Source organism: Limulus polyphemus, unplaced genomic scaffold, assembly GCF_000517525.1.
Source record: "Limulus polyphemus unplaced genomic scaffold, Limulus_polyphemus-2.1.2 Scaffold7166, whole genome shotgun sequence".
NCBI lineage: Eukaryota > Metazoa > Arthropoda > Merostomata > Xiphosura > Limulidae > Limulus > Limulus polyphemus.
Genome location: NW_013672776.1, coordinates 3,528 through 21,651, shown reverse-complemented (window position 1 = coordinate 21,651; position 18,124 = coordinate 3,528). Strand labels below are relative to the sequence as shown.

Sequence of the window (18,124 nt, the reverse complement as noted above, 5' to 3'; positions counted from 1 at the left end):
GTCTGGACCATACCTGCTCGAGCAGTGAGAATAAGTTCCAGAAAACCAGCGTCCCGTGGAGAGCTACTTGACGTTTTGTGTGCAGCCTGGGTCAAAGCACTGAAAAATGCTAGTGGCAAATTGACTATATACTGATGCACATTTGTAAACATTTTTGTCAAGTTGATAATGTGAGATGAAGGACTATTGAAAAAAATTATGGTGTCTATTTACTTTTGAGATGAAGGACTATTGAAAAAAATTATGGTGTCTATTTACTTTTGAGATGTCTCTGTACAGCATAACTTACACTTTCCATTAAAAAAGTAATATTAATAATCGATACAATAAGATATTGAAGCAGGGCTGTACAATGGGTAGTGCGTTCGGAAAGTGAAAACTCAAGGGGGAGCACTGATTGGCTAACAAAGCAAACTAATGGGTTGGGTAAAGGAGCACCATCAAACATTGGTATGACACTGTATGGAAGTACACAACAAAACAAACATAGTATTGTTCCTTTGATTTGGGTTATTAATGTAAATTTCAGTCTATCTGTAAAACAAATATTTCTACCATATATTCTAGAGAAATAAATAAATTTCATCAGCTGAAACCATGGTAACAAGAATGGATAAAATTTCAGAACCACTGGTTGGAATCCTGTTTCTGAGAACTTACATTACATATATTTTTTTTTAAATATAAAATATAAAGGAATAAGTAAATATTGGCATCCTGAAAGAGGGAATACAGAAAATGGTACCCATGGAATCCCATTTTGATAAATTTAGTGATTCTCAGTTTCACTGATATCCCACAGCTGTAATTAAGAAAAAGAAACATTATGGTTCCAGTAACAGAGAGTAAACAATTAAATATATGTATGTATGTGTATGGATAGGTGGAGTTTATCCCCAGTTATACACAAATATTTTAGTTATGCCATAGTGAAACCTGTATACGAGATTACTTCAAATCGTTCATTTGTTTATGAATAGATCTAATTATATGTTTAAACATTTCATGGCATCTTCTCCAATTTCCCTTTCTTTTTTTAGCTTTTTTCTAGCCACCAGATAATCCTTTTTCCCTCCTACTAAAGAATACTATCATGTCGAACATGTACAAACTTGGAAAGGAATGTTTCCACTGCCAACATGACAGGCATGTTCTTTTCTGCCTTCATCATAGGACCGTTTTCTGTACTAGAAGAGCAGACTGAGACGTACTCTAGTGACAAATTTACTGTATAATAGAGTGCAAAGTTCATCAAATGATTCACACCTTTTAATTTGCAACAATCTTTTAGAAGTGGCACTTTGTTGACAACAGTACCAACTGCAACTGACATCATTACAATGTGCTTGCTCAGTGTATTATAGACTGTGTAAGGTAGCAGCAGCTTCAAAACTATCAATGTAAGCATGCTTGCTTATGACCCGTGAATCATTATGGAAGTATTTTCCATTTTTGTAAGTACAAATGCTTACTTATGACCCGTGAATCATTATGGAAGTTATTTTCCATTTGTATAAGTTCAAATGCTTACTTATGACCCGTGAATCATTATGGAAGTTATTTTCCATTTGTATAAGTTCAAATGCTTACTTATGACCCGTGAATCATTATGGAAGTTATTTTCCATTTGTATAAGTTCAAATGCTTACTTATGACCCATGAATCATTATGGAAGTTATTTTCCATTTTTGTAAGTACAAATGCTTACTTATGACCCGTGAATCATTATGGAAGTTATTTTCCATTTTTGTAACTACAAATGCCTACTTATGACCCGTGAATCATTATGGAAGTTATATTCCATTTTTACAAGTACAAAACTGATGGTGGTGGGTGGGGTGGAAGATATGGTTGGGAATAATAATGGCTGGAGACGGCTTGAATGGGTAATGAAGAAAAAAACTTTAATATAAGTTTAACATAACAACAAATGTACAACGTTTTGACAAGGTTTTGTCATCATCATTGAATATGGTTGGGAAGTAGAATTACAAGATTATTATTTCTCAGCCCGATAGTCATGCTAGGTGTACTGAGATAATAGTTTCAACTCACAAAATACATTCTTACAATTTTTATATCATCAAAAAGTATTTTACTGAGGAATCACAGCAGGTGAGAGGATGGTAGATGGAGTTTCTAACATTACAAAAAACGATTCCTGAAACAACCTAGCACATTCTTACTTACATCCCATCCAAAGATCGAACGGAGTCTTCAGCATCTCTGCTGTCTTCAAACTCAACAAACGCAAATCCAGGAGGGTTTCGAGCAACCCAAACGTTTCTAAGTGGGCCAAACTTGTTGAATGCTGCCTCTATGTCATGTTTGGCTGCACCACTGTTAAGGTTTCCCACATATACTTTACAGTTTAAGTTCCATTCTCTATAGCGAGACATATCTGTTCAGATAGGGGAAAACAAATAAAATACATCATGTATTAAAAAAAAATCACTTCTCTTTACAAGCAGGGATCAAATTTTCTTTAATTAAATACTTCCTAATTTCAAAGTAGTGTTAAAAACAAACAAAATTACTTGCTTTGCACTCAGCACATTTGTTCTTTAGACAGTTTTCAAAATGTCATTCCAAATAAAAAAACCACAAAGGCAAATAAAATATGAAGCCATCTCGACTCATAATCATGCCAGTAAAACTTAGGAAATTCCTAGAACACATTTTACACGGAAGATTCAAAGATTCGTACTGTTGAGACTCCACACACCTGGGTTACATACAGTTCAGTTATGTACATTGAAAGATTCTGAAGTTTACCATTTCATTTGCTGATTTTTGTGATCCCTGTTTTAGCTGAGGACATTCCCGGTCATAGAAGCAGGATAGTGAGCCTATAATTTTAACTCAATTAATTGGTTGTCAAGCAATTAGCAAATGGACCAGTTAGCTACACTAGCACCATCTGATCTTTGCAGTGCATTTTTCCCTAATTGTAAAACATTTCTTAGTGGCTGTTCATCAATAATATCATATAAATTATTTTCAATTCACATTATTTTAATTTAACCATGATCATCACAAATATTAAACTTAATACATCACCAGAATTCAGCATTTAAACTGTAACCTTTAATTATACTTCAGGGGTGACCATCAGCAGTGGGGTACTGTGGACTGTCGAACCAAATGCTTATGGCCTAGACACACCAGTTTCTGCTTAAATTGGCCTGCTTTTAAGTTTTGTAAATTAGATGAAATAAATAATAAAGTCATTCCAGCTAATTTTAGAGAAAAATAAATAATGTTACCACCAGCAGTCCTAAAATTGTTAGTGAGAAAAAATAACTAGCAACCAGTTGCTAGTGCTTTCAAAGGTTAAGGTTCATGTTTGTGGACTTCAACAAAAAAAACCTTGCCATCAGCATCCTTTCATGGCCCAATCCCAATTTTCTTATCTTGAACATATAAAAAAATATCCTTGCTATTAGCTTTCACATTATCCTCCAAGTGTTTCTTGTAAGAGGTTTTCATTTACTAGCATTTATTTCAACCACATACCACATGTGTATCCGGTAGACCTATATAAACTGTGTACACGTAGCTGTACTCGCTTCGCTATTGTTTGTCCCTTTGTCAAAATGGCGAACGCGTTACCAGGCAAAATCACATGACTGCGACGTCACGCCGACCTCAAGAATTATCACACAAATAGGCCTAACAGTAACATTTCATTAGGGTTTGTACTATTAACTTGAATTTCTAAAAAGGAAAAGTTATTTCTTTTAGAAGAGCACTTACAAGTAATACAAAACTTTTTAAATTAATGATAAATAAATACGATGCCCACAAATATTACCTTACCTCTTCAAGTTTAAATACGCTCAAACTCTCACGATTTTCTCGTTGTTCGTACTTCGTACGATGAACATTCAGTCAATATATCGGCCTTAATGAATGTGTCAATAACATGTCAAAATCCGTTGCCTTAACTCATGAAAAACAAAAACTGACATCTCAAATCGTACTGGAATATATATATATATTACGTGATTTTAAGGCATGGTACCTGTACGATTATCAATAGTTCATTTGTTTGTAATTAATTACAAAGCTACACAATGGGCTATCTGTGTTCTACCCACCACAGGTATCGAAATCCGGATTCTAGCGTTGTAAGTCGACAGATATGCCGCTGTGCCAATGGGGAGCATTATTAATAGTAACCTGAAAAAATATTAATTTTTCAATTTCAAATAATTTTGAAAAAGGAAAACAATTAATCATTCCTATTAACATTTTGGGAATGTTAATAGGAATTCTGTAAATGATTATATTTCTTAGAAGATAAATAAGATACGATTACAAGCTTGTTCCTAAATCGATTTTCAATAAAAGTGAAAGTAAAGAGATATGATCAACTTACACGGAAATATAGTGTGTTGAGAACTTTTGTAATTATATAGTAAATATATAAAAAAAGGTTTTCCTCCTATAGAAACAGAAAAGAAAAAAGTCATTTGACAAGAAATGATTTATGCTTATGTAAGAATAATTAACCTGAAGAAGAAAGGTCCACCTTTTGATAGCACTCGGGTTATAGGGTTATTCATTTCTAACAGTAGACTAATATAGCTTTAAGACTTTAAGACTGATGTCTTATTATTTCATGTTTAAGGATAGTCCTTTTCTAGTCTTCTCTCCCCCCCCCCCACCACACACACCTAGTGGCACAGCGGTAAATCTGTAGCCAAAGGACTCTTTTCGTAGGTTTTGTTTTTTAACATGGAGAAAAAATCATGGAGCTAATGGATTATTATCAATATTTGTAAACTGAAAAAGCTTTAAGAGAGTAAAATCCCAATTCACTAATGATAAATCTTATCCCGTGTCCTTAAAATTGACTTTTTGAAAGTTGGGAACTAAAATTACATTTTACTTGAAAAGGGCCATGACTTAATTGTGTCAGGAATACTACCGAGACTAAATTGTGAGGATAAGTAGGTTATTAGGGCTAAGTGCCAGGCTTTGGTTAATATGTAAGAACAAGCAGATTGGTTGGTTGGACTTGTGGGGTCCATTCAATAATAAAGGAGAGATATTTTGAATGAGTGGTTTACATTTACATAGGGTATGGGATAACTTGTTTGCAAGAGCTATTTGTTCAACTGTATCAACTTATTTTTAATAAGCGCCTTTCAAATATATCTTGTGATTTTGTGGACTCTGCTACAATTCTGTATTTGCCACAAAAATCCCTCTACAAATTTTGTATTCAGTGCTGAGTTTTGTGCAATTTAGCTTGATCTGAATCATATAGAAACGTATCAGCTGTACCAATTATCTTAGCTCTTTGAAGGCCTGGAGTTGCTTAGTGTTAGTTCTCACCAATTCTCTTGGATATTCAGAAACGGCTGATAATTTCCTCGTGGTCATCTTGTCATTAACCCTATTTTTTGTCCTCCAGTGAGACAGAGGTAAGTCTTCGGATTTACAATGCTCAAATCAGAGGTTCGATTCTTCTCAGTGGACACAGCAGATAGCCCAATCTGGCTTTACTATAAGAAAACACACACACACCTTTTTTTAATTTCTGGTTATTAGAATTCGAATTAACAAGTTTATTGAAATCGGCCTCAATGTTTCGCATATTCATTCTATGGATTATCAGCCTGTTATCAAAACAAAGCTTTATACTAGTAGGTATGTGACTTTAGGTAGACAACGTATGAAGAATATTTTCAAATAAAGTCTACTGTCTGTGGAAAGTTGTAATTAAGTTTTCACAAGAATCAGAAGAAAAGATGTCCTCGCAAGGCTCTGCAATGGCCACAGTTTTATTACACTTAGTTGAATAGATCTCTCAGTGTGTGAGTGTTCTAAAATTCAAATCACGACTGCACAAGTTTTATTTTTATGCCAATGCTACGACAATCATCAACACGTTTAGACATGTTTACTCGTGATGTTCAGTTTTCAATTAATAGTTTCATAGGCAACCATGACACTGTCCGAGATGACCAGGCCTGGTATGGCCAGGTGGTTAGGGCGATCCACTCGCAATCTGTGAGTCGCGGATTCGAATCCCCGTCTCACCAAACATGCTCACTCTCTCAGCTGTGGGGAAGTTATAATGTTACAGTCAATCCCACTATTTGTTGGTGGAAGAGTAGCCCAAGAGTTGGCGATGGGTGGTGATGACTAGCTGCCTTCCCTCTAGTCTTACACTGCTAAATTAGGGACGGCTAGTGCAGATAGCCTTCGTGTGGTCAATCCCACTATTTGTTGGTGGAAGAGTAGCCCAAGAGTTGGCGATGGGTGGTGATGACTAGCTGCCTTCCCTCTAGTCTTTCACTGCTAAATTAGGGACGGCTAGCGCAGATAGCCCTCGTGTAGCTTTACATAAGCCAAATCAAACCGAGTTAATTATGTCTTTAGCTTTTTACGAACCTTAGGCCTTTTTAATTCCAATTGATTTCTTGTCTTGTATTTTTTGAAATCCCACATGTTTGTACTTTTATTGTATACCCTTAAATTAGAATTTTTAAACCATTTCGACTAGTTGTTGGGAAAGGCAGTGACAAGAAACAACTTAGCCCGAAATTATTTGTGCCAACAAAGCCATAAACAACAGTAACATCGTCAGGTTAGAGGCAATTATATTATTAATTATTATATTAATATAATGTTAGGCAGCGTGCAGTAAATAACTGTGTCATAGAAAAACAAGAACATATTATACCTATTAAATAAGTATTTCTATACACGTGACTAATAAAAACTGCATATAAAATCATACATAATTTAGATGTACAGACATTTATAATACCAAATATTAAATATAACCTAATTCTGATATAATACATAGAAGTAACGGAGACACAAGGTTAAGGAAAATTAATTTTGTTTCATGATTCATTAAAGTGTATACCAATGAAGTCACTAGTCAAGCCGAAGTTTGTCTATAATTTCTTGTTTTAGTGTAATTAACTTTCTCCACTCCTTATCTCGTGATTTCAGGGCCATTTTAATAATCCTCAATGGGGCAGTGACACGTTTACGGACTTCCATCCAGAGCTCAGGTATTCTATTGTTTAGTTTTGCGCTAAAACAAAGAAACATTTTTAATAATTACACTTTTATCCTTTTAATGTCTTTTTTTTTCAAACTATTGTTCTTCAGAAACAACTGATTTTATCATAAAATGGGTAGATGGCGTGCGTTTTGTGTTTATTAATACAAAGATGAAGAGCATAGGCAGCGAAGGCAGTGGTGGGAGCTTCATCCCCCTCCCCACTTTTCGTCACAATAAAGTATAGGTAATCTTTATGTTGGAAGTTGTAATGAAGGGTTCAGCAAGGAACACAGCAATAGGTAGATTGACTAAGCGATATTACATGTTAACGACGTAAATGTTTAGTCCAATTTATACTTGTTTGCTTTATTATTTGTTTATTTCTGAATTTCGCGCAAAGCTACACTAGGGCTATCTGCGCTAGCCGTCCCTAATTTAGCAGTGTAAGACTAGAGGGAGGGCAGCTAGTCATCACCACCCACCGTCAACTCTTGGGCTACTCTTTTACCAACGAATAGTGGGATTGACCGTCACATTATAACGCCCCCACGCCTGAAAGGGCGAGCATGTTTGGTGTGACAGAGATTCGAACCCGTGACCCTCAGATTGCGAGTCGAGTGCCTTAACCACCTGGCCATGCAGGGGCCTTACTTGTTTGCACGTAGACTGAAACGTTCCTTTCTACTTCTTGTTTGGGAAGTCCATTAGGAATTCCAGTTTCCGACAAAATGTGGTTGCTCTCAAACAAAAATAATAACAATGTTGTTATGTATGTTAGTTTCGTATAATAGTAAGAGTGAGGGGATAGATGTCTGCATCTTGTCCACCACGGGAAATCGAGCCCCGGGTTTGATTTTAGCAAAATCAAAGTCCGCAAAATTACTTCTGACAGAACGATTAAGTCGTTTTAACCTTGTGCTTGCGACTAACAATTTGATAAATTTTATGAAAATCTCTTCGCTGGCCTTATTGTTATATTATTTCGCACCTTCTTGTTGTGCGTTATATTTTATAAAAAAAGATGAAAACAACAACTGACATTCAAACGGTGTAGTTTTTAACTTATTTTGTTGTTTATGAGTAGTTTTTTTATTATTCTATTACATTTTATTTATCAACTTTTGTGCTGTATTTTGTAAAAAAAAAACATTAGTTTTTGGAGGGGTTTTGCTGATCGTGTTATAATACCATAATTATTTTGTAAACACAATTCATGACCAAATTTTGTGGTTATATTTTTGTTATCATATTCTTTATTGCAGCCTGCCCCCCAGTGGCACAGCGTATGTCTGCGGAATTATAACGCTAAAAACCGGGTTTCGATACCCGTGGTGGGCAGAGCACAGATAGCCCTTTGTGTAGCTTTGTACTTAATTCCAAACAAACAATTATTGCAGCCCCACCCCCAGTGGCACAGCGGTATGTCTGCGGAATTATGACGCTAGAAACCGGGTTTCGATACCTGTGGTGGGCAGAGCACAGATAGCCCTTTGTGTAGCTTTGTGATTAATTCCAAACAAACAATTATTGCAGCCCCACCCCCAGTGGCACAGCGGTATGTCTGCGGAATTATGACGCTAGAAACCGGGTTTCGATACCTGTGGTGGGCAGAGCACAGAGAGCCAATTGTGTAGCTTTGTGCTTAATTACAAACAAATCTTTATTGCAACATTTGTACCAAGTTTTTTTTTTTTTCTGGTGGAACGTATCTTAATGTATATGTAACAAGTAATAGATTACTCTACCACTAAATAAAGTTTGTTATTTGTCGGATATACAGAGTATAATATTTATGGTGAAACGTCGTAATCATAACTACTAGATGCACTGTCGCAGAAAATGTTTTGTTTCAAGAGTAAATAAAACCAAAATTAACGGTAACAAATCTGCTTATTTCTTGCTTTTGAAGTTCATACGTCATGTTGTGTAGTAGCCTACAGAGTGATTCGTCACTTGCGCACGTTTTACTGACGTCACGGCAGTACAAATTGCAATGTTTAGCGCCCCTTATGTGACGTCATCTTAGTGCCTACTGACTGACTGACTGACAACACACTATTGTATAGTGGAGCAAGTGGTTAAAACAGGTGACCCCCTTTAGAGTAAATTATACTCTGTATATCCGACAATAAACAAGTTTTAAATTTTACACAACAGTAAAAATTATTTAATTACATACTCTTTTTCAATTACTTGTCCACAATGAAGTGTTAAAAATCTTTCTCCATCAACTGTTATTAACAAAGAATACAGAGATGAGTAACTCTGATAAAAATTAAATCTCTAGTTTTTAAAGATTTATAAAATGAATAAATTATTATATATTTTGTTTGTTATTTATTCTAAAGACTGGATGTATACCATGCCACAAGGTGTAGTTTGTCACTACGTAATCTCTAGTTAGTTGTTGTTATTTATTGTAAAGACAGGATGTATTTATATGTGAGGTATTAACTGTCGACTCATATGGGATCTGGAAAGTTGCAAGGCTGGTCTTGTCCACAGGCGAGCCTTTCGTGATTTGCAAACGTTTAACAGACGAATATTCGGTTTCCAAAAGTGTTATTTTTTTTTGTATATACAAGTGGACTATCATTAGATGCGCTCCTGAGCATACAAAAGTATAAATTTTATACATCTTAGAACTGGGACCGCGTACGGTGAGGTGGGCTTCGATCACGTAGTATTTGAGTAAACTTTCAGGAACAAGACGCTAGTTATCTATGCGTAGTATGTCTATACTTAAGTTTATTGTATTAAACATATATAACGGATAACAAACATTGAACGCCTAAGTCTCGAAGTCAAAGGCGCTGAAAATATATTCTATTTAAAATTTCATTCATAGACTAGAGTGAAGGCAGCTAGTCAACACTACCATCCGCCAACTCTTGGGCTACTCTTCTACTAATACTGACAAATAGTGGAATTGACTGGCACTTTATAACGCCCCTACGTCTAAAAGGTCGGGCAAATTCGGTGACGAGACTCGAAACCACGACCCTCGTAACGACAAGATATTTATTCATTTATACTTCCAAATGAGTAACAAAACGAACTAAAAGAATTGAACACTTGCATTAGAACTAGCAGGGCCTCATTTGTGAACTACGACATATTGATATCTTTCCTGAAAAACAAACAAACTTATTCAAGATGCAAACACCCTGTTGTCAAAATGAATAACGAATCTTGGAAACCGTTTTTCGTAGTAAAAACCTTTTATTTCAAAACTAAATCTTAAAACACTGACACATAGAGGTCGTTGCTGTTTTAGTGCTAAGCAACACAATAAGTTATTTGCACTCTATGATCGCAGGGAATCGAACCCAGGATTTGAGCGTTGTAAATCCGTAATATTACCACTAGTCCATCGGTTGAACTTAAACACTTTTGAACTAATATTCTGATATATATATATTTTTTTTTAAAAAGGCTTATTACGAGGATATATTTATTTTAAATATTAATTGTTCTGGCAATTTAAAAATACAAATACAGTTGTCAAACTATTTCTCGTATTAAAAACCTTTTATTTCAAAACTAAAATCTTAAAACACTCACATATAAACACTGCAACATTCTTTGTATTCATCAAAATCATTTTACTAATTTAACGCAAGGATTTATCAAAGCCACATTAGGCTATCTGCTGTGTCCACCGCGAGGAATCGAATCCTGGATTTTAGCATTGTAAGTCCGTAAAGTTACGGCGGCTGTCCCACCAGGAGACGGGATCTCGATGGAAGTTGGATCTTCAAACCAATCAAAAAAGTGCGTGCCTCTTTCTTTCAGTATTTCGATTTTAATATCTTGAGAGAAGTCGGGATGCACTATAGGGATGTCACAAAATAACGTAAATATGATTTAAAATTATTTAATTTTGATTGTATAAAATTCAGAATAGTATCAAAAACACTCGTGATTGTTAAAATCATTAATAACACTCGTTACACAGAACAAAGGTGCAAAGCATGGTTTATGTTTTATATCATAGATCATAGGTGTGTTGGCATTTGTATATTATTATTATTATATATGAACTTCCTGGTTTTAACTTTAAGCTGTAATCCAACTACAGTTATGATCATTAGACATGCTGTAGAAGCTGTAATCCAAATACAATTTTGATCATTAGACATGCTGTAGAAGCTGTAATCCAACTACAGTTATGATCATTAGACATGCTGTAGAAGCTGTAATCCAACTACAGTTATGATCATTAGATATGCTGTAGAAGCTGTAATCCAACTACAATTTTGATCATTAGACATGCTGTAGAAGCTGTAATCCAACTACAGTTATGATCATTAGACATGCTGTAGAAGCTGTAATCCAACTACAGTTATGATCATTAGACATGCTGTAGAAGCTGTAATCCAACTACAGTTATGATCATTAGACATGCTGTAGAAGCTGTATTCCAACTGGATTTAATCATAAGGAAAGTTTTCTGACGGTTAGAATATACGATTATATTATAATGTACATATACATATATATAACGTAAGGGTGTAATATTAGCATATTTCAATATAATTTTCATATAAGTGTTTTTTATATATAAGTCTAAAGTTTTTCACACATTTCATTCATCAACCTTCGTATTGTTTCCCCTACAACACAGTAGATTTATCCACTATTTGAGTTACTGTACCCTGTCCGATATCCAATTCACTGTTTCATCTATTATGTGCTCAGGAATGCCATCTGGTTCGAGAAAAAGGCAGTGATATGACTCTGGATAAACCTAGAATAAAATATCATAACAAGGTTTAAAGACCAATGTGGAAAAAAACAAACAAGCATAAATCAGAAACAATACAAAAACTTGAGTTTTATTGATATTTGAAGACCAATAGCTGGAAACGGTGTTGTTATGGTACTCGTGAGAAAAGGCTTTGTTGTTATGGTACTCGTGAGAAAAGGCTTTGTTGTTATGGTACTCGTGAGAAAAGGCTTTGTTGTTATGGTACTCATGAGATTAGAATCCATTTCTTGTTACCGGTAGCTTTAGAGTTAGTCTTAACGGGTAAGTATTTACCTTGAATGTCAAAATGTAAGATTGTAAGAAATAGAGTAATAATAGTGTAATAGCAGAAACACAAAAATAGAGATTGAAACAGTGAGTGAAATGAAAGAAGAAACATAAAGGAGAAGTGTTACACTTTAACATGTTAGTGTTTATCTCTACCTTAACTACAACTAGTGTTGTGCTTTTTAAACATGTCAGTGTTTATCTCTACCTTAACTACAACTGGTGTTATGTTTTCTAAACATGTCAGTGTTTATCTCTACCTTAACTACAACTAGTGTTGTGCTTTTTAAACATGTCAGTGTTTATCGCTACCTTAATCACAATTGGTGTTGTGCTTTTTAAACATGTCAGTGTTTATCGCTACCTTAATCACAATTGGTGTTGTGCTTTTTAAACATGTCAGTGTTTATCGCTACCTTAATCACAATTGGTGTTGTGCTTTTTAAACATGTCAGTGTTTATCGCTACCTTAATCACAACTGGTGTTGTGCTTTTTAAACATGTCAGTGTTTATCGCTACATTAACCACAACTGGTGTTGTGCTTTTTATTGTTTTAGCAAGTTCTAAAGTCTAGACATACGCGCGTGAGTGAGGTACCTGTCACAGGGATAGCAAACAAAACAAAGTAGATTCGAGAAGAATCCCTCCCTCCCTTAATGGAAGATTCCAAATTTAAATGAGTGTTTATCGCTTGCTATAAAAATAAGTGTGATAGGTGTAGATGGAAGTTTCTTCCCTGGTTGAGTGCAGTCCAGATTAACATGGAAAGTAGTGTCTCAAGGACACTAATTAGTATATTCATTGGTTTCAGTGGCGCCATCTTGTGCTGAATATGGGAATATAGAAAGGTAAAAGCCAGAGAGAAAACGTAAATGTTCGATTGAAAACAATCGTGACGAAGAGCTTTATTTAAGGCAGTGAAAGAACGTGGACTCGTGACAAACGACACCCTGAATAAATATACGTTAGTAGTCAGAATTAGGGACCGCTCTTAAGTTTTAGTTACATCAAAAATATTTAAGCTCTTCGAACTATTAATTTTGTTTGTTGTACATAAATATACACACACATTTAAATACATTAACCTGTATTAAGAATTTTATGACTGTTACTAACCCAATTCAATGCTAAAATTTTCAAAAAAATATTTAACTGATCCGCGATCAAAAAAGTTGCCGATCACTGTTTAGACTAATAACTCACAGACTGTTTTAGAGAGATTACTATATCACTTATATTTTAGGGTTAAACGCTATATTGCTGAAAATTTCAGAAAATGAACACAACAGTTTTCCGTAGTCCCACTTCTCAACGGAGTATAAAACCAGTTATACGCTAACGTTAGAATTGCGTCATCTACAGACAGTAATCAAAACAGAATTTGAAAAAACAACAACACTAGTCTGACCAACTCTTAACCCTAAAACAAGTCACAGTTTTATTATCTGGTTATCCATCGTTACAGCTTAAAAGCGCACTATTATTTTTCATTTATGTTTTCCTAGTGTTAATCGTTTGAACTATCTACCAAGTGAAGCTTATTCTATAAGCTATTCTAACATTCCAGAAAATTCCAGGCTAAATATTTAATCTAAATTATGTTATGACTCCCCAGTGGCTCAGTGGTAAGTCTAAAGGCTTATAACCATAAAAACTAGGTTTCGATACCCGTGATTGGCATAGCACAGATAGCCCATTATATAGCTTCGTGCTTAACAACAAACAAACGTCATGAACCACGTGATCACATCTATTAGTCAAATACCTTTAAGAATACAAGATTTTGTGTGTATGAATCTACAGAACATATGTCTAGATGAAGGTGAGACAAAAGTTTGTTAGTTCTACAACGCCCACCATTTTGTTTGGGAGAGGGGAATCACCTAAAGTTCTGGTTTCCGAATCTGCATGATGAAATTGAGGCATGATGAAATTAACCCTTTGTTTGCCAAAGTCGGCTGAAACTTTTGCTAATTTTAAAAGCTTCATTTTGTTCGTATACTTGAGTAGGATTTTTATAATTTTTCATTGGCACGAAATGGACGTATATGTATTGGTAACATGTCTCGTGTATTAGATGCAGATTAAAGTAATGTTTAGAAACACTTATTTACCCTCATTTTAACAGCATTTAACTTGTACGTACGTCTGTATATTAAAAACGTTTCGTGGTTGTTGTTGTTTTTTTTTAACGCAAAGTAACGCTTTGTTCGCCGCGGGAAATCGAACTCTGGATTTAAGCACTGTGAGTCTGAGAACTTAGCGATGACCCACCGGGGAACCCGTGTGAGAAACATACTAAAACGTATTGAAAGTGTCATTAGACAGTGGTAATCATATGGTAAGCGGCCCGGCATGGCCAGGTGGTTAGGGCCCCGGCATGGCCAGGTGGATAGGGGACGCTCGACTCGTAATCTGAGGGTCGCGGGTTCGAATCCCCGTCACACCAAACATGCCAACCTCCGCCTTTGCCTGGTCCCAAGTCCAGGATGAGAAAGGAGGAGGCTAGCAACTCCACCCCGTAGAAAACCAACCTGCTACAAGTAACTACAACAACACCTTCCTTTGGCGAGGTGTTGTTGCTGCCCTATGCTCCACTGGCTATTTAATAACAGAAGATTCGTAAGGATAACTATTGTGAAATAATTCTAGGTTCTCTGACTACCCAAGTAGAGACTGAACACAAACGTACCCTCACAATAAATAATCTTTATTTAAAACAAATAGTTAAAATGTATATTTTAATGGACCCAACTGACAGTTACTTTTAGTAGAAAGTTAATATTAACTCTATGATCTAAAGTTCAAAGCTCTATCTCTAAAGATCATGTTCCAGATTAACTCTTCAGAAATCCTGTTCATGACTGTCTGGTTCTCATGTTAGCTACTTCGGTGATTAGTGTCAGACTACCCAGAGCAACTAGCGTTACACACGTGACTAGTCATGTCTTAATGAAATACAAGAGAGGTTTTTACCTCTAGAGGTTACCAGACCACCAGTGGAAAATATATCTGTCTAACTTCCCATACAATAGGTGACCCCACAGCTATCTTTCTCACGAGAAGACAAAATGTGCTATTCTAGGTAATTGACATGTAACAATGAGCAGCTAAAGTGAAAGAAATTTAAAGACATTATTTGCCAGCGTGGTGTAAAAACAGCTGGAAAAAATCAACAATTATCTAATTAATAAAGGAAATACTGAGTATGTTTATAGGTGACACTTATCGTGCTGTCCTTACTTCAGGCTTGTCCTCAAGCTGACCTTAATCTCAAGTTTAAATCCAATAAAACTTACGAACGTATGTTTGCAAAATGCGGCATAACTTTCATTTACCCTTATAAAAAACACTTATACGCAACACAACTCTTTAACAAATAAACTCAGTAGCCACGTCGCACTAACCTTTAACAGTGCAACAACAACAAAAAAACAAACAAACAACACTTTAATACGGAATACATAAGGAATCCCTTCAACAAAGTTAGAAGTTTGAAACGTAATACACATGATAAAATTCTTTAACACAGAAACAGAAAGTCCTTTTACGATGTTTGTTTACAATTTGTTCTTTAAATTTATAAAGCCACGATATTTGTGAATGAAACAAGGTGTACGTACGTAGGCCAAATGAAACGTAACTTATTGTTGGGATTATAAATGAACTAAGAGAATAGATTGAAAAATATGTAAATACAAAACATAAATAAATATAAATTATTTTAAAATAATTATTTTAAAATTATTGCTCAACCTCAGCCTGATAAACAAGGAACTATTAGAGAATATATAAGGCATCATTAACAACGTAAAACTTTAAATCGTGAGGAAGTAGTTTAATTTATGGATGTTTCAAATAAGGAGGGGGGGGAGGTACTGAGTTAATATAAATAATAACACATGGATAACATTTGAAGAAGAACGGCTAGGTCGTTCGAATCATGTAGGGTTTTATTTCTTAATATTTTATATTTTATTTATATACTTTTAATTTTGTGAATTATAGAGGTGGTGGTTTAAAACTGTGTGAGAAAATGATTCATGTTTTATATGTTATTCAAGGTGTGGCAACAAAGCCTATTTTAAATTAACCGGAATCGGAAGTGTCAGGAAGTGAATCGGAAGTGTTAATTAAATTAACCGGAATCGGAAGTGTTCTGATAAATGTGAGGAAATCAAGGATCTGCGAGATCTCGTTAATATATACATATAAAACATTTAACATATTCATAATTGTCGATAAATAATCAAAACATACTAGAAAACGTCAGTTCTTTAAACATCGCGTTGGGAAAAAAAAGTGTCCCAGGCATCTGTAGTTTCAAAGCAGTTTCTCAAGTCAATTTTTTTATATCTTCAAAATTTAAGCTAAAATATTCTACAAGCATTAATTTATTTGATAAAATCTCCATACCTTTAAAGTCTTGTCTTTGCTTTCCGAAGTTTCGTAGAACTTCTTAGCTCCTGATATGTTACAAATCTTGTCCTGGCCGCCATGAATAATCAACAACGGAACAACTACGTTTATTAGCTCAGTTTGTAGTTTCTGTTGTAGTAAAAGAAAGTAGTCATTACTCAACAATCATGTTTATTAGCTCAGTTTGTAGTTTCTGTTGTAGTAAAAGAAAGTAGTCATTACTCAACAATCATGTTTATTAGCTCAAAGTCTTGGTTATTTTTTCAAGGACAGTGTAAATCAAGACAAGTAATAAGACAAAGCCTTGGTTATTTTCTCAAGGACAGTATATATCACGACAAGTAATAAGACAAAGTCTTAGTTATTTTCTCAAGGACAGTATATATCACGACAAGTAATAAGACAAAGTCTTGGTTATTTTCTCAAGGACAGTATATATCACCACAAGTAATAAGACAAAGTCTTGGTTATTTTCTCAAGGACAGTATATATCACGACAAGTAATAAGACAAAGTCTTGGTTAGTGTTCCTGACTTTTCTTATAATTGTTTGTTAGTTATAGTGGCTAAAGAGGTATGCTAAAACGTAATTTTAACTTTCTTTTACTACAACAGAAACTACAAACAGTCTTATTACTTGTCGTGATATATACTGTCTTTGGGAAAATAACCAAGACTTTGTCTTATTACTTGTCGTGATTTACACTGTCCTTGGGAAAATAACCAAGACTGTGTCTTATTACTTGTCGTGATTTACACTGTCTTTGGGAAAATAACCAAGGCTTTGTCTTATTACTTGTCTTGATTTACACTGTCTTTGGGAAAATAACCAAGACTTTGTCTTATTACTTGTCGTGATTTACACTGTCCTTGGGAAAATTAATTATTTTAAAACTAACTCGACATAAAATTGATATTTATTCTTTTGTAACGTTTTGTATTTTCTTCAAAACACTATAGTATTTGTGAGATTCATTATTACTTTCACTCACTCATTACGTAATAGAAAACAAGAAGAGGATTTTAAAAATATTTCAAATTTGATAAACTTTTGGAACGTGATGGGGAACGTTACATGTTTGTGAGGGGGGACAGGTTTACACATCGTAGTAAAAAAATTAAATGTTACTCAGTTTCACTGTAACGGACTTTAGATATGATGTAATCATATACAAGTTAAGTCCATACTTACTGGAGCAGAGTCCAGCATCGTTTTAACCCAACCTGCTTTTACCCACACTCCTTTGTACATGTGTGGATCTTCTAATACTTTCTGTTTGCCTTCTTCCGTCCGAATGGCCAGGTCATATTTTATCCATCCGACAGGCATACTAGGGATAAGCCAACCTACCCATTTGAGAAATTGTTGCTGTTACAATAAAAAAAAAATCACATAAATATCCAAGAGAGAGAGAAATAGAAGTTATATACGATATACTAAACAATTATGTGGGGGGTAGAAGTTATATACGATATACTAAACAATTATGTGGGGGGGTAGAAGTTATATACGATATACTAAACAATTATGTGGGGGTAGAAGTTATATACGATATACTAAACAATTATAGTGGGGGTAGAAGTTATATACGATATACTAAACAATTATGTGGGGGTAGAAGTTATATACGATATAC

At 34.8% G+C, this 18,124-nt stretch overlaps 2 protein-coding genes across 5 annotated transcripts in view; both read right to left on the bottom strand.

Annotated features, from left to right (window-relative positions):
• LOC106474396 (RNA-binding protein 1-like) overlaps positions 1-4,052 on the bottom strand; it is an 8,135-nt gene extending 4,083 nt beyond the window's left edge. The window contains exons 1-2 of one of the 4 annotated variants that reach the window (XM_022402704.1): positions 3,820-4,052; positions 2,191-2,401 (exon numbers count right to left, since the gene is read on the bottom strand). In XM_022402704.1, the coding sequence (XP_022258412.1) occupies positions 2,191-2,399 (209 nt within the window). In that variant the 5' untranslated portion in view covers positions 2,400-2,401; positions 3,820-4,052. Of the gene's footprint in view, positions 1-2,190; positions 2,402-2,775; positions 2,967-3,516; positions 3,585-3,819 lie in introns of those variants that run through there. The other 3 variants (XM_013935087.2, XM_022402703.1, XM_022402702.1) reach the window with 3 other exon arrangements.
• Positions 4,053-10,550: 6,498 nt separating this feature from the next.
• Positions 10,551-18,124, bottom strand: part of LOC106474395 (monoglyceride lipase-like) — a 10,851-nt gene continuing 3,277 nt past the window's right edge. The window contains exons 3-6 of the mRNA XM_022402701.1: positions 17,680-17,856; positions 16,486-16,617; positions 11,688-11,780; positions 10,551-10,863 (exon numbers count right to left, since the gene is read on the bottom strand). Of these exons, the coding sequence (XP_022258409.1) occupies positions 10,822-10,863; positions 11,688-11,780; positions 16,486-16,617; positions 17,680-17,856 (444 nt within the window). The 3' untranslated portion in view covers positions 10,551-10,821. The remainder of the gene's footprint in view (positions 10,864-11,687; positions 11,781-16,485; positions 16,618-17,679; positions 17,857-18,124) is intronic.